Below are 26282 nucleotides of genomic sequence, written 5' to 3'. Positions count from 1 at the left end.
TGTAATGCAGGGTACTGAACCCAGAGCTTCACACCTACTAAGCATGAGATCTACCACTGAGCTACACCCAGTCCTAAAACATTTTGAGATATAATTTTTAAGACCTTTTACGTTTCCAGCTTATTTGACTCTCAGAATACAGCATAAAGAAAGAGCAAGATTGTCTCTCAGAAATTTAATTGTCGTTCCTTAAAAAATGCTCAGTGTTCCACTAGGTTTAGGAAGTGTCAGTTTAAAGACAGCGATCATTTTGTGCCTCAGTGGTTGAGAGCCTCTGAGTTCAATCCCTGGTCCCCGCCCCCAAACAAAAAAAGATAGTGATCATTTTTCTTTATTGCAGAACCTCTGAGAAGCTACAGTATGCTGATGTGCCTTATGATTCTGCAAGAGAAATTAGAGAAGATGACATTTCTTGGTAAGAAAAATTCTGTAGGACTAATGGGAAATGCCAATGTTATAATAACGTTTGGATGTCTTTAATATCAAATTTCGATTTCTTGCTTCCAAATATGATCACAGAACTAAAATACCACTTGAATTCTGGAGAGATGCTATATATTAACACTGCATCTGTGTTTGAGGCAAAGAAATTCTCTCAGGCTTGGAGCCTACAGTGGAAGGGAGAGAAGAAACAAAACATAATAGCTTAAATATGATTGTAACTAGCGATTTTGAGAGACAGATTAGTTCTTCTGAAGCCATAAAGTGAGGTCACTGTGAGTGGGTGCACCCAGGGCCCTGCCTGAAGAACAGTGACCTTACCCTGCCCCCTTTAAACACCATCTTGAGCCAGTAGGGCAGGGAGTGAGGAGGGTTCAGGCTGGCTACCACTGCTCAGCTGGGTACAGAGAAGCACCATACTTCAGATTAACTGACAGGTGCTGGAATAACCACAGGTCAGAAAAACCTAAGTGCCACATGACATCCTGCCAAGTCAAACTGGGGGCTGGGGGTGTGTGGTCTGCATCAGGCTTCCATGACAAGTGCTGGAGAGGATGAGCCAGGCTCAGTGTTCTATCACAGCTGTCACTTACGGACGGTCCCTCCTTTGGCATGAGACTCAAAAATGAGAACACCTGCTAACTCCCGTTTTACCTAGAAGAAAAAGAAAGAACGTGGAAAGGCCAGGTTTGTGGGTTTTTGGGGAGAAGAACTTGTGCTCTTTGTGGGCACAATGTTGATGGGCTCCTTATTTCTCTCCTGGCTGTATGTTACCTTGCCTGTTGCTAATCTCAAAACCACTTTCACTAGATTTGCAGCTAGGTTCTGAGAGACTGTGCAAGAAATATTTACAGCTAGTTCATACAGGACAAGCTCCTTAGAAACTTCTTAAGACATCCCATATGCACAAACCTATCTTTTGCTTTGGGCAAAAAGGTGAGACATCTACAACATCCTATACTTCTCTTGCTGTTGGTGGCTCTTTTCTGCATCACACAATAAGACATCACTGCAAACATGCTGAAAAAAAGAGTCAGTCTTAAAGTTGAATCATTAAGCAAGTAGATTTATATTCCAAGATAGTCAAAATTCTAGGTTACTCCTAGCCAGCTAAAATTCCAATCTTTAAAAAAATTCCAAATTATGATTTCAATGATAGGTCTAGCTTCCTAAGAACCAGGTGACCTGTGATTTCTTTCAAAGTGCCCAGGCACCTAGTGTTTGAAGAAACAGAGACCACCCACAATTTCTTAATTCCATCAAGACTGGAGAAGTCAGAACAGGGGCATGCTGGGTATCTGAAGTACAGGAAGGGAGAAGAGGTCTTTCCTTAATGAGGCTTATGGAACCTCTGTTGCCTGTCTCTACATATCCACAGGTTCCCCAGGTGAGGCTCCAGTCCTAGCAATGCATCTAATTTAAAGTCCCTCTGATGAGCTTGACTAACACACAACTTACTGTGGTAGAAAGATGAGATAAGGCTTTAATATGAAGGAGCTCTTCGTAGATAATCTCCAGGTCATCCATAGTCCTTTGGCCAGGTCTACAAAAAGAAAAACATTATCATTCAGACTTCAGCATGGAAATGATACTGCGGTCAGCAACATGCTCAGGGATGTCTCGACATAAGAAGATATTGGCAGAGGGGAGAGATCATGCCATTATAATTCCCAAAGGGATTTTGAAATGAACATGTCCTTTGAAGGAGAATCTGGGAACAATCTGATGTGCACAGAACCCTTTCTCTTCTAATTGCAGAAAGAAGAGTCCATTGTCTCACATTGTAGTTGGCTAACTTGCCCTTGACTTTGCAGATGGTTGATCTGAAAAACTACTTTTCATTATCACATCAATCAATAGTGACAAACCTTGCCTCTTAACACTTGAAGTAATTGGTTCAATCAACTTGACAGTAGATCCAAATTCCTTGGGATCCTGTGTGATATTTTAGCTTAACTAAATAGTAATGCTAAAATAGTTTTGGGTTAGTAGTATGCTTCTTTCAGAGGACTGAAATAGAGGATGCATATAGACTCATCACTTTTTTAACCAAGCCCTAAGGAGGTAAGGGCATGAGATGAGAATGAGGTAAATAGCAATGTCTGGGATTAGCAAGACAGGAAAAAGCGAAGTATGTCTCGACATTTCTCAAACTCTATTCCATGGATTATCTCTGTCCATAAGAGGTTAATTGACTTTTGTAAAGTTTTTTTTTTAATTCTAAAATTTATTATAAAACTAGTATCCAATAATATACCTTTAGGAAACAGGGTTTGGGGGTTTTACAGACCTTTTTGTCATGGGAAGACTGAGTGAATTCCTAATCACCTTTTGGGTCTATAATTATTTTCGAATCACTTATAGTGTTCAATTATAAAAATGATAAAAGATATATGATTAGTTAGTAATTTGGATTTTTTTTTGTTCTCTGCAATATAAAGAATCCTGACTAAAATGTTTTTGAAACTTAAAAACAAATGTGTAATTTATTCTGGGAGTGCTAGGAAGTCAACTGAGAGACAATTTATACATTGATGGGCAGGCAGCATTTACTCTCAGCAAGTTGCTGTAGTCATCAGCATTACTTATTACATAGTCATCATCCTATTTTTTTGCATTTTGTCCTAAAATTACAGCAACTTATGGTATTCTTGTTTGTTTGTTTTTCTTTTTCTTTCTTTCTTTTTTTTTGTGCCAGGGATTGAACCCAGGGGCATTAACCACTGAGCCATATCTTCAGCCCTTTTTTGTATTTTATTTACAGACAGAGTCTTGCAACATTGATTAGGGCCTCACTAAATTGCTGAGGCTGGCTTTGAACTCACAATCCTCTTGCATCAGCCTCCTGGGCTGCTGGGATTACAGGCATGTGCCACCATGCCTGAATAGTCAACGTTATTTTACACTAAACATTTTATTGTGATTGAGCTTCGGATGGCATTCCATCAGGATTACACTGTAATTAAAAAAAAATGTTTTGAGTCAAACAAACTCAGGGAAGGGTGGTATACTGAGCACAACACTGAATTTAGAATCTGAAGATCAAGTTCTAATCTCAGGGCCATCACTCATCAGCCACATGAGGTGAGAGCCTTAGTGCTATCTGAAAACTGGGGACAATTCCTTTCTGAGGGAGATGTAAGAGCTAAAGGAAGCATTGAGAGTGAAGGATATATATATATATATATATATATATTATTTGTGTAAGTAAAAAAAATCCATCAAAATTATATTAAAAACTCAAACACTTGCATAGGAAGTTAAACAAACTTATAAATAAAAAATGACATTTGGTGCAGCAAATTACATCTGGAACTTAGTCAATTATTAGAACAGTACTCTGAGTGACCAGAACTGAGTTGTCAGTATTCTAAAACAGTTAACTGGATTAAACAATTTTGCAACCATATTATCACATGGAAGGCCAACAGATCTGGTGGGGACTAAGGAGAGGATGAAAACTGCGTAATTTGCACGTTTTAATCCACAAGGACAGCTTTGACATGAATAAAGGAATATGATACCCTTCTCATAGAAGCAATGGAGGATCTATTTCTTAATCCTGGCTGCACAAAGACAGACATTAAATCCATGACCCGGGAGATACCGGCAAGGGTCACCTCCTGCTAAGGATCACCAAGGAAGGACACAATTGCATACCAATCTAGTGCTTAGTGGTAGAACCCAGGAAGTATGGAACCAGAAAAGTATGGGACAGAAAAGCTGTGGCCACAGGGGCTCCAAAGGATCCAGGCCTTCTTGGCAAGAGGCCTAATCTACACTACTTGACTTAGACATGGGGATTTCAAAACTAGGACCCTTGGGGATTTAAAAGTCAATGGAGTCATCTCTGTCCATCTACTACGGTAGAGGTAGCTAACATGACAGACTCAAGGTAGGCGTAAGAGGATTACGGCTCTTCGGCACAAGGAGCAACCCTGCTGTTCTTGCTACTTGACATCAGCTGCAAATAGCATGGAACTCTCCTAAACGCTTGGCTAAAAGAGAAAACAGTCTCCAAGTCCCCCTTCTCACCTCCATAGGGTGGGCTGTGATGGAAGGAGGAGAAAAACCCAGCCAGGAAAAGAAAGGTTTGGAATTCAGCTTTAAAATTTTGATTGACTCAATGATGGAAGTTTGGAAGCAGATCTACGTGTTTGGAAGGAATGTTTACATAACATCAATATGAAATCCATATTACTCACTTAATGATTCTTTTTAAAAGAGTAGTGTGTTTAGAATCTACGATTTATATTTATACTTCATCTAAGATTTAAAACATGATGAGGAACTGTCAGATCCTCAATGCAATATACTAAAAGTTTCGGTGGTACAAGGCTGACTTTGAGCTGTTCCAGTTAGTCTTAGGACCAAAGTGTTAGGGAAGAGAGGTAACAATGGCAATATTTAAGGCATTTTTAAAACATATTCAGTTTGCCTGCTGCCCTGCATCCCCTGCTCTCTCCTTGCTTTCCTGAACATTCGTCCACCTCTCATACTGTGTTCTTTCCCCAAGGCTCTCTTCTACCTTCTCTCCCTGGAAAAAACTCCCAAGGCCAATCCACCAATAAAGAGACTGATATCTTTATCTCCAAATATCGCTTCTTCCTGAGTGCCAGTGGCTTCCTGTCCATGTCTTTCCAGATAACCCACAATATCTCCAAGCGCAATCTATCCAGAAGTGTTCCTTCACCATTATGCCAGACTCTTTAAAGCCAGATCTTGATTTACTTTTTCAAACTTAGCTATCTCCCCTGACTTCATACTATCTCTGATAGTCTCGGTCTCTGCTCCAGACATTTGGGGCACCTTTCCATTCCTCAAAAACACTCCGCCTTCTCTCGTCCAAGACTTTGTGCTCCTCTCAGGCTAGGATATTTTTTTCTGCATCCAGCCCAGCCCAGATGTCACTGCTTTTAGGTAACACCGACTTGCTGACCTCTATTCTTCCATGGCACATAGCCCTACTACTACAGCAATTTGCAACATACCCTGATGAATTTTACTTGCTTAAATATTCCTAACTCTAGACTGATCTTGTGAATAGAAGCAATATCGAAGGGCAAAGGGCAATGCATTAGAAGCAGAACTGGATTTGAGATCTAAATCATGAAACTTCTAGTTGCTCAATTGGTTGAATGCTTTTTTTCTGCATTTGTAAAATGGGAATACAAAACAGAATTGTTGTGAAGGCCAAATCATTTAATGTATATGAAGCATTGTACACATGGGAAATAATAGCACACAGGTGGGACAGCATTATTATCAGGGTAGGTAATCAGCATGGCTTATCAACTGAGTGAGCACTGGAGTTCTCACAATTCATGCTGAATTCAGGGGAGATGTCAGCAATACCATGGACCAGTTCTTGTTTTGTGATCTGAGGGAAATGGGTGCTTATGCTTTGTTATCCTTCCCACTGAGGATAGACCAGGTATCCATGGCACAACTCACTTTGAATAATGTCAGGCAAAAACTTTGAGTAATCCTCCCTTATCTGTGGTTTTGCTTTTCATGGTTTCAGTTAACCTTCAATCAATGGAGGTCCAAAAATACTAAATAGAAAGTTCCAGAAATAAACTATTTATTAGTTTTAAATAACTTTTACTATAGTAAAGTTATTATAATTGTTCTATTATTAGTTGCTGTTAATCTCTTACTATGCTTAATTTATAAACTAAACTTTATCACAGATATGTATGTATAAGAAAAAGGTGTCTATAGGGTCAGGTACTATCCACAGCATCAGGCATCATGGAGTGTTCCTGTGGATAATCAAAATAACCTTGATTACTAACAGAGGGAGGAGATAGATTAAAAATGATGAATTTCATCTCTTACTCTAAACTCCAGAAAATGATAGAAAAGGTGTATTTTCCTCAGGAGTATAGATTATTTTCATCCAATTGTTACCATCTTAGACCAGCTGAAGTTATTCAGTCTAAGTCAAGGTCATTGGGGGACTGGATGGAGCTGACCACCCAAGACCAACCAGCAGCATGTGTTGGGCAGGGTTCTTTACTGGTCAGAGTTTTGGCTGCCATGAGAAAGGTCTAATATAGAAAACAGGCAAGTACCACCAGCACCACACACCACAAAGTGAGGATTAGGCAGACGGGAAAGCTTTAGGAATTCTTGGGTAATAGAAAGAAGATAGGAGTAGAAGTCTAGGAAATGAAACCATAAGCATGGCAGCTCAGCACTTCCAGGAGGACCAGGGCAGGAATTAAACTGTGGCGCTGAGAAGACAAGGTCTGCAGCAACAAGCATGGGGGGCAGGAGCAGGGCTGTCATGGTGGCTCATCAAAAGGCTCCTCACCAGGGTCGGCTGGGCATTGGTCCCTTGGAGCAGTGGACAGTGGCAGAGTTTACTGCTGGGAGAAAAATTGAGCCCTGTGCTCCTAGATGATGCTCAGGGAGGACTCTCAAGAGAGCCCTGGAGCCTGAGAGGCACAGAACAGAACAAAGAACAGAGCAGATAAAACCCCAGGGCCCTTTGGGAGACACCAGGGAAGGAAGGGGACAGCAGCTCTCCCAGGAAGAAAGGGCGTGGAATGGTTCCATTCCTGGGAAATCCTCTTTATTTTGGCAACTAGTGGGAAGAATGGAGGGTGGCTTCAGCCTGCCTGCACTCCACAGACCTCTCAGAAAGCAAAGACTTCTGGGAAACATCCTCACTCTAGTGTCTACTGCCTTCAGGGGAGGCCCTCTAGGGGGAGCAACAGACACACCTGCATAGACACCTAGGCTGGGGCCTGTTCCACTCCTGGTCATCCATTTGTCAGTAACCAACCTGGACACATAACAACTTCTGCACCGACCACAGCAGCCCTTTGAAATAGAATGGAGTGACATCTAAACACAGGTCAGTCTCTGAGTCTTAAACAACATTCAAAATGAAAGAGAAAAAAGAAAAACCCAAGGACAATACAAAACTAGCCCTGTGGTCTGAAGTGACCAGTGGAACTACAGGGTGGGTCACTGCCATCTGGCAATCCACCCAGGTAGCAAATAATTTTCTAATCCTGTCTACAGCAAATGTTTTATTGAGGTGAGAGAAGTCAGGGCTGCTAGGTGCAAAGAGGTATCCTTTAAAAAATGAGTCTATTCACAATTCACAAAGCAGCAAAAGCATTCATGAGAAGTGTGCCGACAGCCAGGACTCTGTCCCTCAGGGGCCTCTATGTGCCATTAGGATTGACAATTGATGTAAATCGCAGGGAAGAGACCAGATGGTGTGAAAGTCAGACTTGCCAACCTGTGGACGATAAAGTGAGTCCCTCACCCTGCCCAGGTGGATCTCAGGGTTTGCAGCAGCACTAACAGCAACCAGCCCCACCTTCGCCAAGGCTGCCAGCTCAGGGCTGCTGTGCCATCTAGTGTCCCAGAGAAGACTTGCCTCTCAACTGTCGCTCTGGACAGAGGTTCTTCCCTCGATTCACCCACACCCCTCAAAGAGCCCCTAAAGCATCTACACCTGAGCATTTCCTACCACAATCACTGAACAAAGCCACATTGAAAAAGTGAGTTCCAATGGGAAATGGTAGCATTAAGCACCTTTCATGCTTTGGTCTTTTCGGGGGTGACAGGGAAAGAATGGAGAAGAGATTCTACAAATCAGCCCCCAGCTTGTTCAAACAGTAATGAAAGGGTCCCAAGGACTGAAGGCAATTTGGCTTTCAAGAGGAAAGGGAGTAGGGGCTGGAGCAGGAGGAGATCACTCCCATGTACCTTCACAAGAGTAACCTACAAGGCTGGGGAAGTGAATTGACTGGCTGCTCTGAGTGGCAGCTGTTGAATGTACCTGGTCTTTACTTGTCCTTCTCCAGATGTCACAGGGAGAGATATTAGGCATCCCTGCTTCTTTACAAATCTGCGTGGTGCCACATTGATGTGGATTTGTAGGATCCTGCTGTGGAAAGGCCTAGTTTCTGCAGGGGATGCATTCTGGCAGCAATGTCTAGTTACAGACAAGATAATAAACGGGGCTGGATGGGGAAGCACTTTATACATTAAAGGATGGGAGGGCTCAGGTGATATTGGAAGCTGCTGGTAAATACCGTTTCATCAAGGAATTTATCAAGGTCAGAGATGGAGCTCCTCGGTTATTGGAATGTGGTTAAAATGAGGGATTCATCCAGCCACCCAGCAGCACATTGACATGGTCAGGGGTTAAATATGCAGGTGAGAAAGTAAATAACCCAATTCTTGTAGATCTGTCACCTAGCAGTCCTAGTATATAGGGGAAATTCCCAGAGAAGTTAAGGTAATAAATGTCTACATAAGTCACAGTCTTGTCAAAATAAAGAAAGAATACTTTATTTACCTTTTGTGGGGGGAGGTTTTATTTTTGATGACAGGCTTTAACTCATCCCACCTGATTCTCCTACTTATCAGTCATTTCTTAAGTTTGGATCATTTTCTAAGACTTTTGAGACTTTCTAAGGATATCAACCTCTTCCACTTCCCTTAAAGGAAAGTTTGGTATGTAGCAAAGCATTTCCCCCCACTTTTTTTTTTTTTTTTTTTTTTTTTTTTTTTTTTTTTTACCTCCCAGGACCCTGCTTCTTAAGTGTCAGGAACATTTTAGGAACCTGGTGACTGAATACTGAAGTAACCTGCCCAGTTGGGGCTGCTCAGCTCCCTGCCATATTGCCACCCATCACCTTATTTTTAACTCCGAAAAGGACCCTGTAAATTTACTAGATGAAATTAGGTATTTTCTAGTTCTGATAGCAAAGCTTGTGTACATAGAGATTCTTTGTGAAAATAGAAGTTAACATAGTCTACAACTGTAGTCAAAGGCAAAAGCCTACAGATATTTATGAGAAATGAAGCCATCTGCATAGGACATGCATAGGGTTCTGTCATTCAGGGACTCTGAGCCTTGAGTATATTTTAGGATAATGGGATTTGATCATGTTTAGGAATTAAATATACCTAACATTCTTCTGTCAAAGTGTTTTATAAGGACACTCTAGAAATGTCATATGAAACTTTTTGAAAGATATAACTACAATTATTTTCCTTTCAAAAACCTAAGCAATAAGTGGAGAAGAGAAAACAAATTTGGATGGTGTCATAGTACAGTTCACACCCTCCCTTTGGATGAGACACATGTGAAATACACTTGGAAACATTTTGAGGAGGTGGTATATGGATACATTATTACATTTTCTTTGCAGCCAATTCTTAGGGACAGATGGATTATCCATTTCTTTCTTTTTTCATTTTTTTTTCATTTCACTGCTTATTCAGTAAATCTACTATAAAGGACAAAGCTGAAGCAAACTTGCAGAGAAGAAAGAATATTGTCAGTAAAATAAAAATAGGAGAGGAACTTAGTATCTACTAAGCTTAATCTCCTTTTCTATACTCAGGGGTTGTAATTAGCCCTACCTAGTTCATAGAATTATTTAGCAGTTCAAAAAGGTAATGGGTATGAGATCACTATATAAACCATATAGTGCTAGTCAAATATTAATTACGAAGTTTTGTTTGTGGTTCTGGTTAAAGGGTAAGTAAACTGACTCTTCCTGGGGCTCTGGGTTGTCAAAGGTTTCTATGGTACCTTAAAATTGTTTTCTGGCAACTTCTCAAGAGGACTGTGAAGAGAAGCCAATAAATTATTCTAAGGTGGGTGCGCCAGATTTAGCAAATAAAAACATTGCATGAACTATATATGTAAAATTATTCATTGTTCACCTGAAACTCCAATTTAACTGGTGACATGAATCAAAAAGCACTTCATTTCTAGAGAAACAATTTTGATGGTGGATTCTAAAACTTCAGACCCACATTTCTTTTGGACCGGACATAGTTGAGCTCAGGGAACAAGAAAACAATAAATGAATTATAGACTCCAGAAGTATATAACTTCCCAAGGATAGGATAATCCTCATTATTATCATAACCCATTATTTATTAGTGGAACATCTGGGTCTTTCTCAAACTAAAAGACTTCTTTTTCTACAATAGATTTTTATATAGCCCATTTCATATGGTAACAATAGAATGAGTAGATGGTTTACTTATATTCCAGATCTGTGCAGTATTAATTTAATGAGATGAAGTTAGTCTGTAATAATTACTTTAAACTCAGATTAAATTCTTTTTCTTTCTTTCTTTTTTTTTTTTTTTTTTTGGTACTAGGGATTGAACCACTAAGCCACATCCTCAGCCCTTTTTTTAAAAAAAATGTTTTTTCGGTATAGATGGACACAACACAATGCCTTTATTTTTATGTGGTACTGAGGATCGAACCCGGGTCCTGCCAGTGCCAGGAGAGCACTCTACTGCTGTGCCACAATCCCAGCCCTCCTCAGCCCTTTTTTATATTTTATTTAGAATCAAGATCTTGCTGAGTTTCTCATGGCTTTGTTAAGCTGCTGAGGCTGGCTTTAAACTCGTAATTGATCCTCCTGCCTCAGCCTCCCAAGCTCCTGGAATCACAGGCATACACCACTGCACCCAGCTAAAGTCAGATTTCTGTAATGTCTTTCTTCATCAGTGTTTGGAGCACAAACCCATGAGGTCATCCTGAATCCTTGTAGTACCATGGTAGGTGGCAATGCACAGGATCTGGAGTCAGATAGACCTGAGTCAAATCCTGAGTTCACCACTTTCTGCAAAACCACCAGGCAACTGACTTAACCTAAATCTCAGTTTCCTAATCTATAAAATGGGGGTTATATTAATTAACTACCTCATAATTTTATTATGAGAATTGAAGTAAATAATTGTTTAGCCCAGTGCTTAGCACTTGTGTGCTTAATAAATGTGGCCATGATTAAATACAGTTGTATTTGTGTTTCCACTTACAATTCCCTTGGAAAGTAAGGAGAGAGTAAGCAAGTATTATTAAATTCATTTTATAATTTAAGAGATTTGTAACCTGGAGATGTTGGATGAATTAATGGTAAATTGTTAAGAATAGAATTCTGGGCTCTTGTACTCAGTTTTACTTTCAATTTATTTAGCAAGCTCTTGGATCAAATGCATGCATCTCAAATACTGTCATTAAATTCTCAAAATATAATTAATTTTAATCTCATAAAAAGATCTGTCTGTCTTTGGTCTTGGCCCCTCTAGTCCATTCTTCACAGGTAGCAGAGAAAGTGACCTACAGCAAATATGACCATGCCACACCTCCCTTTAAAAACTCTCCAGTGTTACCCTAATGGCTATTAAATATCGTCACAGAGGACACGGCAGATCCCTCTTAATTGCCTTGGCCTAACTCTCCAGGCGTGGACATTCCCTGAGTGGGAATCAGTTTCTTGTTCCCTGGAGGAACTTTCTCAGCTTTTTCTGTTCCTACCTACACCCCTGTGTTCCTGCAAGGCTAAAAGCGCTTTCTTCTGGAAGGAAGAACTCCAAAATAATATTATTCACTTCTTTGAAGAAGAAACAGCTTGAGCATCAACCCAAACACCCAACCATCATAAAATGAATGCAATAAGGCACATTCAGAGGATTATTCTGCACCTACTTAAAACTCCCAGCCTTTAAAAATATATACATTTAAGAAAGAGAGGCATCTCTAAGTGCAAAAAAGTTAGGAACCAAAAAATCACCAGAGGGACAGGCACTGCAATGCTGAGAGTTCTCTCTGAGACATATGATGGCAGGTGCTATTTATTCTTCTTTTACTCTTTTCAATAGTTTCTAAATTTTTGAAGATTGACTTTAACAATAAGAAGTCATGAAGAACTCAAGGTAATCTTAAAATGAACCCTAAGCTGAATGGGGAGTTGCTTCCGTCCTCCCTTCTCTTGTGAGTCTGAACCATACTGGCAGCAATCCAATGGCTGCTTTCCTGGGCACTGCAGACGTAAAGGGAGAGTGGCAAACTGCTTCTATAGGAGAGATGCAAATTCAGACCCAAGAAATGACCCACTTAATGGAATCACTGATTCAGGTAGATTCCACGAGCTCATTTCAGGCACAGCTATGGCTGCAGTAAAAACAAAGACCACACTTGCCACATAGTGAAGGGAAGGATTCATAGTGCGTTTCCTAAGATTAGGTTCTTCCACTCATACTTTGCTTTATTTTTTTGGTGTTGCTGGGGATTGCCAACTAAGCTATATCCCCAGCCCCCATGCTTTACTTCTCATCTGACTAGCACTTGAGGATGGATTCTGTGGCTATGAGCGTTCTCTGGGTATATCCCAACAGAAATCAAAACCCTCGGCACCACTGATTTTAGGCGTGCTAATCTGAGATCCCCTGAGGAAATAAATCCCCCTATAATTACCAGGATTTCAAACTTCACACCTCCAAAAACAGTTTGGACAAATAAAAATCCTATTAAAACAAGTTCTGCTAATTAAGAGAAAATATGTAGCCCCTCAAGTGCCCCCTATAGGTGTGTGGAACGGTGGCAACGAATGGATGCAAACAAATGGATCAGCAACTTTTCCAGCTCCCCATGGTATTTTCTGAAGTCACTTAAGGCCATCTTAAATTGTTTCCTTTCAGCCTCATGCCCCATAGCGTGTGTTAGAAAAACATTAATTTATTACATGAAACAAATGAACTAGAATTTCTGAGTTTGGGGCCCATTGGGAAGATTCAGAACCTGCAACAATTCTCTCATGTTACAACAACCTAAATTTCTTGTGTTATTTGTTCCTTTGCTCAGGTTCAACTACTTAAACGTCTAGCTTCTAGGGAATTTCAGAATTGCAGAACTGGAATTAGATCGGGGAAATAGCATCTATTTTATTCCCTCCAACCCCCGCCCCCAAGTGAGTCTTAGACCATTCTAAACAGTGGAACATTATGTCTCACTTTACTTGGAGGAAGGAACTGGAAAACTTGCATGGAAAGAGCATTCTGTAGTCCTGAAGCCTCTTTATATGCTTCTGGCCTCAAGTTTACAATGTTTTGTGTACCTGGTCACTCCACATCTTTTTACCCATGGCTTCCTCTCTAAAACACCTGCTCCAATGTAGCCTAAATGCACATTTCTGCTGGTAAGGGTCTCTATTATATCTATTTGCTGTAGGGTAACCTCTTGTTTTTAGACTTACAAACAAAGCAAAATCAAAACAATAAGCTCCAAGGGCTCATTCAGTGCTTGATGGCCCTGTCTCAGAGCTGCAGCAACAGCACCGTCAAACTGTCACCGTTCAGTAGCACTTGCCCCCAGACGCCATCCAGGTCTGCACCTGCGCAACCAGGATGGCATTGTGAGTCACTCTGTCTGCCACCACATAAAAAGCTAATTTCACATTCAGAATGTATGTTTTTCTTTCAATACCAATAGCAACAAGAGTGTGCCAAAAAATTCCCCCTGAAGCTCTATTCTGTTTTTTAAACTACAGAACATTCTTTCATAGTTTGACAGTTAAAATGCTGCAGTTAATGTAATAAACAGAGAATTTTTCTAAGTAGCCTGTCAAAACAAGTGACACTTTTTTTTTTTGGCTAGCGAGTCTCAGATTCAGAACAATAGGAAGTACCTTTCAAAGCAACATCTTCATTATACAATCAAATTCTCAAAGTAATCTTCTCATCAAAGAATATTGTGTTATTTCTTTCCTAGTAATTATCAGAGTTCTGCAACCTCTCTGGCAGTGGTGACTATTATAAGATGCAGCTGTGCTGAGTTAAAGAATTGGGGGTCTTGCCCCCGTCGACATGGAGCCAATGCATCTTCTGCCTCTCAATGACTTGGCAGTTTGGGCACTAAGGACTCAACCTTTCCAGGGCCTTTGAACATGCCCTGTTTCCAGAAGCAAACTTCTCAGCTGTCTCTTCAAGGACAGCAGTTATACTGGCAAGACTTGATCACCTAAGCTTATTTTCTTTCTACGTTAAAAAAAAAAGTAGGGGGCTGGGGTTGTGGCTTTGCGGTAGAGCACTCACCTAATGGGTGAGGCCCTGGGTTTGATCCTCAGCACCACATATAAATAAATAAAATAAAGGTATTGTGTCCACCTACAACTAAAAAAAATTTTAAAAAAAGTTGTACCTCCTAAGATTACCAGCAGACCTAAAAAATAGAGTGTGTGCATATGCGTTTGCAGAGTTTGAATGTCAGTCTCACAAAATTAGATTCCTTATTTTTCACTTTACCATCTCTTGGGAGCTGTATTCCAGTAGAAAGAATATTTAAGAGTCAAAAGAAGAACGGCCAACCTAATCCCAATGACTGCAAAATTAAAACAAAGCAAAGCAAAACTGTGAAGACAAGAAAAATCCCAAGTCTCCCCAAAATGAATCTGCCTCTTGGAATAATGGCAAAGCTGCAGTTTAACAACCAATGCTACAGTGGGAGAGCTAAGCTTTGGAATGTAATTTTCTTTGAAGAATCTTTGGGCTGATGGGATTCATGTGATTGGATGCTGTCTGGAAAAGCAAGAAAGTTCACATCGAAGAGTCAGTCCTCAGTTAAGTGTTTGCTCCATCTGATTCTAATTTGGGAATGCCTCTCCCACTGGATTACAAACTCCCCAAAGTCAGGGACCATTGTATAATTATTATTATTTTTGCTTGTAATCTATTTGGTAGACACTCAAAGAATTGAATGGCATTTCTGCCTCCCTTGAAGCAAACAGGACTGAGGGAACATTAGCCAGGGCTGAGTATTCATTCATTCACTCACTCACTGTGCAAAGGATTGTCAATAGCTTACTTGGTGTAAGCCCAGAGTTGGGGATGCGACGGTCTTACTATTCCATACCAGGTCTTACTATTCCATACTATCCCCATCTCCAGTGTGTTATATTAACACACACTACATTTTCCTTTGTAGGATATAAGGCGGCTGTAATCAAATGATGGCTTCCAGGTCTTAAAATCTGTTTCCTGCACTTCACAGAGCTCAGGGAAGGAGAAGCAACCTTCTTGTTCACTGGTTACCTTAATTAGCCTTAGCAACCTAGCGTAGTAGCAACCTAGCGTAGTGTCTGGAACAAAGTAGGTATTCAATAAACACTGGTGAAAAACTAACTAAATCCAGTGAAATGAGATTTGTCTTTGCCTTTAAGAAACTCCGTTTATTGCAATGTTTCTCAACAGGACATTATTTTCAGGGTAGCTCCACTCTTTATTTGGGGCATCATTCCGTGTTTGGCACCTTTTTGGTCCCAGCCTTTGCCCAGTGAATGTCAGCACTGTGCCCACTCATGTACTTTGACAACCAAAACATCTTCACACATTCCCAAGTGCTGGGGAATGTCCTATCCCTGCATCAGGACCACTGCATGATGGTGACTTGAAAAAAGGTGACAAAAAGGCAGAAAAGGGAGGGATCCAGGAAATGATGAGGAAGGACAAGTGACAGACAATGAGATCAGAGAGAGGAAAAGCAATCTGCCAGGAGAGGCGGCAAGCTTTAGAATGGCATCCAAGCTCCCCAAGCCCTAGGGCATTCTCCTGTGTGTCCTCGGCCACCTGCCCTGCAATCCTTCAGGGTAGAAACAGCATAAATTGGCTGGGCAGGATTCTTGGACTCTACTCCTGTTAGGTCAGCAAAGCTCTGGCTTTTCTGTTTGATACTTTGGATTTTCCTGTTAAATTTTTTGTTTGAAGAAAGGGTTTTGAGGCTAAAAGAACTAAAAAACCATGGTTCTAGAGTTAAGGATGCTGGTACCAACTGGGAGGAGGGAAGGCCTTTGAAACACACAGTGTGGGAGATTAAGACCCAAGAGAAAGTTTTGACAAAAGGGACATGGTGTGACAAAAATGAAATGTGTTGAAAAGCCTCTGCAGCACTGAGGATGGGCAAGTGAAAGGGAAGGCATCCTGGGGACAGGAAACAAAGCTGCACTCAGAGAGGCGACTGTGAGTTGGTCTGAGGGGTAGGCATGGGGGAAGTTGGTCTGAGGGACAACTCTCTCTTGGAAAGTGCCCAGTGGACACACCAGACATGTAAAGTTTAAGGCTCTTGTCGGGGACCTGATAATAAATGAAGGTTGGCCAAGCCAGTGACTCAGAGCTGACATCCACAGGCGGTTGGCCCCGGTTGCAGGGTGGAGGGCAATTTCATTTCCAACAGAAATCATAAGCCTATGTGTGGCCTTTCAGAGCTGAGTGCTAAGCTGTCCGCGTTGCACAGGTTTCCCTGAGGATCTGACTGGTGTAGGCTTCTTTGTCTGCCCCGTAGCATCCAACAGAATGAGCTTTTTTGATTAAACATTTCAAAGACCTCAGCTTTGGCTGGTGGGCAGCTATTGAAGGTAAGGCAGTTTCTCGGTTGAGATGGGAGAGGCTGCCTCAGTGGCTGGCTGGAGGCCTTGGAGAGGCTAAGGGGACAGTCCTGTTATAAGAACATATAGTGGGGCTGGGGTCGTGGCTCAGTGGTAGAGCGCTCGCCTAGCACGTTCGAGGCCCTGGGTTCGATCCTCAGTACCACAAATCACAATAAATAAATAAAGATATTGTGTCCAACTAAAAAATAAATCAGTAAATATTAAAAAAAAGAACATAGAGTGCGAGATGGGGTGAAGCTGGGTGCTGAATGAATGAGTCCACGCATGAGCATGAGGGTCAGAGTTCTGATGACCTCTGTCCTTTGGCACCAGGAAGAAAGGGGCTGCCGCCCTCTGGCACAGAAGCAGCAGTTTCTGTTTGCAATTAGCCAAAGGTCATCTACTATGGGGGCTCAGTTTTGACAGCCTGGATCAACTGCTGAAGATTTCTATAGTTTTAACTCATATGCATGGAAATGGAGTTATACAGCCTCAAAAGAAAAACAGAAAATAAAACAGAGAGAAATTCTGTGTCTTCTCTTCAGTATCTGGCCTTCGCCCCAGGGGTAGGCCAGGGCTTTTGAAATCTACTTGGCTTCCTGCCCCAGGTGCGCCTGTGCACTGGCCAGCCCTGGAGGGCCCAGGCTGCTCTCACTCACGGTTTGCGCAGGATCATCCTCATGTGGGCATCGGGGCCCATCTGTGACAGTAGCAGCATGGTGTCCTGGAGCTCCTCGTCACACTCCTTCTTCTCCTCTTCAGTAGGCAAAGGGGTATCCTCATGCTCGTCATCCAGAAATCGGTAAAATAAATATTTGTCTTGGAAATGGTGTTCCTGGTCCACTGCGGGAAACATGGAGGCGAGTATTAGCCGTGGCACAGAGCTCTGTCGGCAGCCTGTTCACCAGAGCAGACGGGTGGTGTCCAGCAGGAGAGCCAAGTGGCAACTGAGCTGGACACTCCGCACCCTCGGCACCGGCCTTGCCCAGGCCGTGCAACTGCAGACATGACCTCCTGGTTGCAGTCATGCACACCAGAACCCTCCCCACCCATCCTCTCCTGGGCCTCTGTGGGTCTCCCTCTGAGAACCTGCCAACTTTTCTGAGATGAGCACTTTGACCTGCAAAAATTGCCTTGGTGACATTTTGTAGAACACGGGACATATGTCCCGAAGAGGAAAATAACCACTGCCAGATCATGCCCTAGAATGTTTTCTGAAAGTAGACTTAACAAGAAAAACTCCTTTGTCAGATCAGAATTTATAGTTTTCTTTCTATACTATTTATAAACATTTCTGTCAACACTTTGAAAATCAGAAGAAAATTAATTGAGTTACTGTTTGAACAAAACTAGCCAGATCAAGCTTCTAGGTCATACACTCCTAGAAGGATTTTGTGATAATTTTCTTCCAGTTCTGATTTTTCAAAGCCCCCTACCCAGTGCATGCTGGGTGGTTGCTCTCCCACAGAACTACACCCCCAACCTGCTTCTTGTTCTTGTAAACAACAGGATTTAGATCTCTGTAGGACAAAGACAGTAAACTTGGCTCAGCATCCCTCATCTAAATAGCTGAAGCCTTTAGCTTCTTTTCAGGATGAACAGCAATAGGGTTAAAAGATAAGAGAAATGGTTGACCCTTGCTGCTCCAGGTGATCAGCTTCAACCTGGTGCATGTTGGAAATGTTGGAAATGCAGATGTTTGGGATCCATCTCAGGCCTGCAAATTCAGAATCTGTCCCAGGTGATAGGTATGCACATTAAAGCATGATAAACACTGGAAAAACCTTCATTAGGTTCCCAGCTGTTGGTAAATGAAACGGAGGATTTAAAAATAAACAAGGAGAGAAATGAATTACAGTAGATGGGGTAGAGAGAGAAGATGGGAGGGGAGGGGAGGGGGGATAGTAGAGGATAGGAAAGGTAGCAGAATACAACAGTCACTAATAGGGCATTATGTAATCACGATGTGATTCTGCAATCTGTATTTGGGATAAAAATGGGAGTGCATAACCCACTTGAATCTAATGTATGAAATATGATATGTCAAGAGCTTTGTAATGTTTTGAACAACCAATAAAAATAAATAAATAAATATTTTATCTGTTTGGAAAAGTGGTCTTAAACAAATGGCATGAGCAGTTCAGTCACAGTTACCAAGGATCACAACTTCAGAGCACATTCCTGATTTTACATAAGGTCATCTGTGGATATATAAATCGACTCTCCCAGACAGCAGCACAGTTAAAAGGCAACTTCTGAGTTCATTACTGCTTTCATGTCATCAGCCCAGTCACACATTTCATTGTTCTTCATTCTGCCCCGTATCAGGATTGCGATGCAATGCTCAGAGTATAATCACACTATCAATGAACTGTGAATGCAAACTAATAAACATAATTGGAACTGATGCACTCGGGTTGCAATTTCATTTTCCTTTCCTTCGTTCTCCGAAGTTAGGAAGGTACAATGGTGGAACACAGCAATCAATAGCTTCCACTCGCTGCATTTGTATTGCTAAATGAAGATGCTAGCTCCATGGTCCCTAAGGGCATCATAATTCTTTCTTGCCCATTGGGAGTTCTGCGACAGCTTGCCCAGGGAAATGCACTTAGCATTTCTTAAGGGTTTTCCAGGGACTGGGGCTTGTCTTACCATGGTTGAGGACACCATCTTCTAATAGGACTTGCCACATGCCAACAGCTTGAGTCCGGGAGTGAACACAAGGAGTCTGTTGCATCATCCAGTCCACCAGCTCGGTTCCCACACAGCATTGTCTAGAGGAGACGGGAGACAGAAGCTGGAGATGGCTTTCGAGAGAAGTACCTCCCAAAGAGCAGAGTGCTCTTACCCTCACAGGTCTCCTGGCAAACAAAGCACCACACAGTGTAGCCTCAGGTTCTCAAAGACAGAACCCAATATAACCACTCATCTCATGGGAGAGTCTTCAAAGCTAGGTTGTCTAAATAAAAGCATTATAGTATGCACACCAGCGGAGACCACAGGGCCTCTGGAGGGGGAGCATTAGCCGGTGAGCTCATCACAGGAACAGAAACTTGGTCATTATAAGTTGGAAAAATCTCAGAGTATGATGAAGGCAAAACATAGCACTGGCTCCCTTCACCTGAGCCTTGTGGGGAATGAGTTAATGTTTGCGAGGCGCTTGGAGGTGCTCTACGAATGGCACTGTATAAGTGCTAAATTATAAAGCACTTTATATTTTCAAGTAATACTACTGATCTTCCTCTGGAGGGGTGTTGGGAGAAACAAACAATTAGCAATGCAAATCTCTCTGAAAAAAGGTCTGTGTAATGAGCATTAGCACTTCTACAGCAGAATCTGTCATTTAGGAAAACTAGATCCTCCCTGGCTTTCTGTATGTTCAAACATTTCTTGCTAAAATGCTCCTCTGTGAAGAGTTGGTGTAGATGGGCAACTCTCTATTAGTTAGGAAATATGTAATTATACATACCTACATTAGGAAATACTGAAACCTTTTGGGGATGATGGTTCAAAGGAGAAAATGGAATCCCCAAGTCCTAGGGAAGGATCCCAAGGGACAATAGAACGTGCAGGAAGTCACAGAGCAGCTGGCTGCCTGAAGCTGGGACTAAGTCATGGATGGCCTCCCCTCCCAAGCTAAGCTTGGTCCTTCCTCTGGGCATGAGCTGGCACAGGGTCAAGCCCAGAGAGCTCCCCTCTAGTTTAAACTGAAGGAGCCACTTTGGGAAGAATCTTTAAATTTTTTTTATTTGTTCTATTTATTTATTTATTTTTATTTTTATTTTTTTTTCTGTTTTTATTTTTTTTTTAATTTTTTTATTGGTCGTTCATAACATTACATAGTTCTTAATACATCATATTACACGGTTTGATTCAAGTGGGTTATGAACTCCCGCTTTTACCCCGTATACAGATTGCTGTATCACATCAGTTACCCTTCCATTGATTGACATATTGCCTTTCTAGCATCTGATGTATTCTGCTGTCTGTCCTATTCTCTACTATCCCCCCTCCCCTCCCCTCCCCTCCCCTTTTCTCTCTCTACCTATTTGTTCTATTTAGATAGACATGACAGTAGAGTGTACTTTGACGTATCGTACATACATGGAGTATAACTTCCCACTTTTTTGGTTGTACATGATGTAGAGTTTCACTGATTGTGTATTCATATATGAACATAAAAAAGTTACGTTTGGTTCATTCTAATGTCTTTCCTGCTCCCACCTCTCTCCCTTCCCTTCATTCTCCTTTGTCTAATTCAATGAACTTCTATTGGGAAGAGTCTTGAACTTGGAGAAGATAATGATATATAGCACCAGGTCTGCTACTCATTAGCTATGTGGCTTTGGCCAGATTTCTAGTTCTCAGTTAGTTTCCTTATCTGTAAAAGAAAGAAGGAGCAGAAGATGACTTCTGAGGCCTTCTTCAGTTCCCATATTATAGGATTTCTGGAACCTATCAGAGCTCCTGGGGTGCCCTGACTTGGGACTGACCTTGACGCCCAAGGGCTTCATAGGGAGGATGTCTGAGAAGCTTGTGTGATTTCCAGGGCTGCTGTTATTACAGTCTATAGGAGAGATTCAGGGGACCAAGAGGTACCCAGTTCCTATTGGTTCCCAACCAAACATGCCACCTGTCAAAATATTCCTCTTATAGTTGGAGTCTTACAAAAGTATAAAAAATCCATTTCATTTGGCTTTTCATTCAATGATTGCTTCTATTGAAAAGAGCAACATGGAATGGAGATCATCCTAGGGCATCTGGATCCTTATAAGGGATACAGAATCTTGCTGTCAGAATAGGGGACAAAGACACACAGCTGTGCCATTTGTAGCTGATGGAGTCGCTGGGTATGCTTTTCATTAATGATCCCTTGCCACTTCATAATGGAAGGCAGATCTCCAGCACTATTAATTTTGCTCTTGTAACATATTCACACCAAATCATGGGGGGTGGATGTGCAATATTACATCTGGAGAGGCTTCAGCCCCCTAATACTGCAGCATTATGGAGTGAAGACTAGAGGGAGAGAGGGAAAGGAGCTCAGAAGTACAAGATCCAGTTCAAGGAACTCAAACTGAATAGCAGGAAAAAGAAATCATGCCTCTGGCTTCCAGGGGAGTTTACTGGTTATTACTGACAGATCATCAGTTTGTGTCATAGGGTGTGGAACAGGCCTAACACCTATATTTCAGGAGTTTCAACTCTTAACTGCTATGGAGCAAGAGGAGATTATGGTTTCTGACTTCTAGTTTCCATTATTTGTCACCAAACATGACATAGTTAATGGAATTTCCCTAACACAAGTCAATATTTGGGAAAGCATAATCATATCTTAAAGAAAAATAATAAAATCGTTAAAGGAAAAAGATCCTTTAGCCTCCTGAAAGTTTGAGATCTACCTAATGAGTTAAAAAAAGTCAAACTCCAGGGACATTAGACGTATAAATTTTTTTTTTAAACTTTCACTTTTCTTTAAAATTATAGCAGTGTATAGGAGCACAGATTCCAAAAAGAATCAGCTTCCAGAGTTAGAGAACAAGACTTACAAATGGAATCATCCCAAATAGCAGCTATAGTAAAAACCAGAAAAGGTCCTAGATGATCAGTCTGTCCTGAGACATGGAATGCCCCCTAAGAAGAAGGTGCAACACAACACTGGGGTACTTTGCAAATCTCATTTGATTTCCAAAATTCTTTCAAGAGGAAGCCAACCTAAAATGTGACATACTGTCAACTTTGATCTTATAACACATTCACACCAAATGCAAGCAGAAAAATGTTAGTTTGCATGGTGGATAGAAATGAAGATCCAAAGAGTAAGGATTTGCAATGTTTTCCCATTTCTGTCCTTGAAAGAGTCTGGAACTTGAGGTGCATGTATGTGGTAGGTTTGTTACAGTGTCAAGCAGGTACAATTTTATAGGTTCTATTGTGGTTGGTTGTCACTCTAAAGATACACATCCATGGTACCTTTAAAATTTATATTTCAGATTTTCACTGTGTCCTGTGAATTTGGTTCATATGAATCAAAGGGGTTTTGACTCATGCAAAGGTTAAGGGGTTCTGAAGTCATGTCTAGGCTAAATGGGAAAGAGCCTGACTGATTCAGCCGAAAAAGGACCGTGGCTGAACCATGGAGTGAAGGCATGCGTATATGCCATATGTGGGCCATTCTATTTCCTAACATTCATTGAACTGATACCATAGAAAGTAAGAGGAGTGAATTCTTAGTTGGCCTACTATGGTTCGATCATCAGAAAAGTTTCAACTAACCACAGACCTTCAGTTTTCTTTATCTTTCTCATTTCTTGACTCCATTGAGAGTTCTAATGAGGAATCCTTATTCTGATGATAAATATGGTAGAGTGATGTATCTTACTTATACATACATTAGAATGAAATCTTTACAAAATTTGTATTTGTTCTTTTTAGTTATATATGACAGTAGAGTGTGTTTTGACATATCATACATACATGGAATACGACTTCCCATTCTTATGGTTGAACATGATGTGGAGTTTCACTGGTTATGCATTCATATATGAACATAGGAAAGTTGTGTCCAATTCATAGAATGAAATCTTACATCAGAAAATAAGTTCCATTAAGGGCTTGGGATATTTTGTTCACTGTTGCCTCCTTAGGGCTTAGAATGCAATAGTCTCTTTTCCTCAGGAGGTGCCTAATAAACTTGTGGGATGAATGAATAAACAGATCACTAATTCTGAAAATAAACTTTCAATCCTGGGTCTGCTACTCACTAGACTTGTGACTTGGACAAGGAAATTACTTAATTTCTTTGAGCTGACTCTGTTTTATCATCTGAAATATGGCTGCATAGCAGTGTTGTAGTGAGGATGATATGAGATATCACAGAAAGGGGCCTGTGTAGATCTTTGAGGATAAACATGTACTCAGTAAATGTTAGCTGAACGTGACCTAAATTTAATAGGTTTCTAAAAAGACCATAGCAAAGAGAAATGCAAAAATTTTCTTCTCATTGTCCACCAACATCCAAGCAAATTAGTTAAGGAGGAACTGTGTGGAATATTAAAGATATTAACACCCATCATTCAGTAGTGATTCAAGACAAATTTAAACCGATGTTTCAATTTTACTAGACATGAATCTGAGGGGCCATGACCTTCATATTTAGCACACTTACCTGTATGTCTTGAGGTGGTATTTCCTATCTCTTATCATGTGAGGGGCTCGAGAGAGAATGGCATTTCGTAAAATTTTTCCAGCCCTGAGGATCTTCTCTGAAGGAACCTGGATTTTAATGAAGTAGAAGGAGGGGAGGAGAAAGAAGGAGAGTTGATAGAAGGAAAACAAACTGGCTGAATCCTTAAATCACTTTCTAATTGGAGTCTGGTAGAAAAACATAACCCACTCATACATATTTACATTGTTCACTGTGACATGTCACTGTGTTATGCTGAGAACTGAGATGCACTGAATATTTATTGTCTCAAAAACGGATCAGAGGTTTCTTGATGTGATGCTCTGACATGTGGACCACCTCCAGTGGTCCTTAAGAAGCGAGCTCGGACGGCTCATCAACCCACCTACATCCCATTACCTTGGTAATGGTGTTAGCAGGACGAAGAGGAACGTGAGGTTCAATGAGAGGTGTCTGAAAAATAAAATGTCAAAGCAAAAGAAAATTAAACAAAAAGTTCAGTAAGGAAAATTATGGGTTGGGGGATAATAAGAAATATCAGTTGTTTTTTTTTTTATAAAACTCAAAATAGAATTTAAAAAAAGCAAGAGATAAAAGCTGCCTAAAGAACTTGAATGCATTGGCATTCAAAGGGCAAAATTAGACCATTCAATTTGCCAACATTTAAATATAAATTATTAAAATGAAAAAAAAAAACAAACAGGAATGATTAGATGTTTGTAGGCTTAATGAGAAGGGAATAAATATCCACTCAAAGCATACCAAACATCAGAGCAGGGAAAAGCAAAACAAGATACACATAAACAGAGATTAAAGTGACCTCTCTCAGGGGATGGCAATAAAGTACTGATCTGGGATGGAAATGAGCTATTTCATTCTCTTGCATGTAGTTAAGATTCTTTTTCAGTGATTTTTATTTGTAGAAAACAAGTCTTAATTTTCAAATGTGGCTCCTTGGTAGTTCTACACCCCCATCTCCCATAGCCCACTGAGGCAGACAGAGTACTTCTCCTTCCTTGACAGGAATCATGCAGGTTTCAGGATTCCATGACTGTCGGAACAACTCTAGGGCTGCAGGAAGCTCTTGTTATTATCTGCATTCTTCAGATGGAGATGCTGAATTTGAATCCTGGGACAATTTCTTACCAGTCAGCTACACAATTGAGCGCCCCCCCCCCCCCCCGGTCTCACCCAAACTCCTTTGCTTTTTCTGTGAAATATCTGGTAATGGCATTTCCAAATGGGAGAAAGATACCTTTAGTGAAAGGAGGTGGAAGACTCACCAGTACAACACTGTTTACCACTTTAGAAGGTAAGATAGCTGTTCACTTCTTATGAGATTTTGGTAGAAAGAACCAGGGCCCCCCAAAGAACCATGACCCCAAAGATGGTCATGTCCTTAGCCCCAGAACCTGTGAATGTTAGGTTATATGGCAAAAGGGACACTACAGGTGTGATTAAGTTAAGGATCAAAATAGGGAGACTGTCCTGGTGTTTTAGGAGAGCTGAATGTAATCATAAGGGTGTTTAAAGACAGAAGGAGGAGGCAGAAGAGTCAGAACCAGAGAGAGCAGGGTAGGGAGGAGTTGGCCCCACTTGGTGAGCTCTGAAGACAGAAGAGGCCAAGAGCCAAGAAATGTAGCAGCCTCTAGAGGATAGAACAGCCAAACAGACTTCCCTGTGAGCCTCCAGAAGGAACAGAGTCTGCTGCCATCTTGATTTTTGCCCAGTGAGACCCATTTCAGACTTCTGAACTCAAGCATGATTAGGTCGTTAATTTGTGTTATTTCTATACACTCACTCTGTGGTAATTTGTTATAGCAGTCACAGAAAACTAATATTATACTTTATATTATAATTATTTTAGTATAAAGTATTATTAGAGTCCCTGACTCTTTGTAAATAGAAGCCATTTACAGTGAAAATAAACTGGTAGTTTTCCCTCTACCCCTAAGTTTAAAAATATAGTCAATGGGGGAAATTAAGGCCAATATTAGTTTAAAACAATGCATGAACCTAAATATGAATATACATGTATCAACATATATCTTCATTTTTATTAATAATAAATTTCAGATGGGCCGAAAAAGAGAAAAAACACTACACTTAAAAAAAAAACAACCCAGCATAGATGAGATGCAGACTTATTTACAATGGCTGAAATCTCATGGAACTTACCTAAATACTTTTGTCACCCCACTGGCATCTAGTAAGCCTTTTCCCCCTTCCTGAAGTCACCATAGCACATGTGTTAATTACTACGATAGCATTTTAGCAGCACAGTGTTAATAACCCACATAGACCAAGGAAGGCCAGTGTGGTCCAATTCAACAGTGACTTTAAACAGAGACCAACTTTGCCCTGAAAAAGCCAACTTTGCCCTTAAAGCAGACCTGAGGATAGGAGAGGGATCACAAGCTCTGGAAGTTCCTGTGCTTACACCAAAGCTTCAA

At 41.0% G+C, this 26282-nt stretch overlaps 1 protein-coding gene across 2 annotated transcripts in view; it reads right to left on the bottom strand.

The window, feature by feature from the left end:
- Window positions 1-26282, bottom strand: part of Rapgef4 (Rap guanine nucleotide exchange factor 4) — a 222015-nt gene that overhangs the window by 63114 nt on the left and 132619 nt on the right. Inside the window, exons 4-9 of one of the 2 annotated variants that reach the window (XM_077798824.1) lie at window positions 24229-24282; window positions 23812-23918; window positions 19296-19417; window positions 17303-17486; window positions 1900-1984; window positions 1035-1095 (exon numbers count right to left, since the gene is read on the bottom strand). In XM_077798824.1, coding sequence (XP_077654950.1) covers window positions 1035-1095; window positions 1900-1984; window positions 17303-17486; window positions 19296-19417; window positions 23812-23918; window positions 24229-24282 — 613 coding nt within the window. The remainder of the gene's footprint in view (window positions 1-1034; window positions 1096-1899; window positions 1985-17302; window positions 17487-19295; window positions 19418-23811; window positions 23919-24228; window positions 24283-26282) is intronic. The other variant, XM_026389508.2, reaches the window with a different exon arrangement.

This window comes from Urocitellus parryii, chromosome 1 (assembly GCF_045843805.1).
Source record: "Urocitellus parryii isolate mUroPar1 chromosome 1, mUroPar1.hap1, whole genome shotgun sequence".
Taxonomy (NCBI): domain Eukaryota; kingdom Metazoa; phylum Chordata; class Mammalia; order Rodentia; family Sciuridae; genus Urocitellus; species Urocitellus parryii.
Note: the sequence above shows the minus strand (reverse complement) of the source record. Positions and strands in the feature narration are given on the sequence as shown.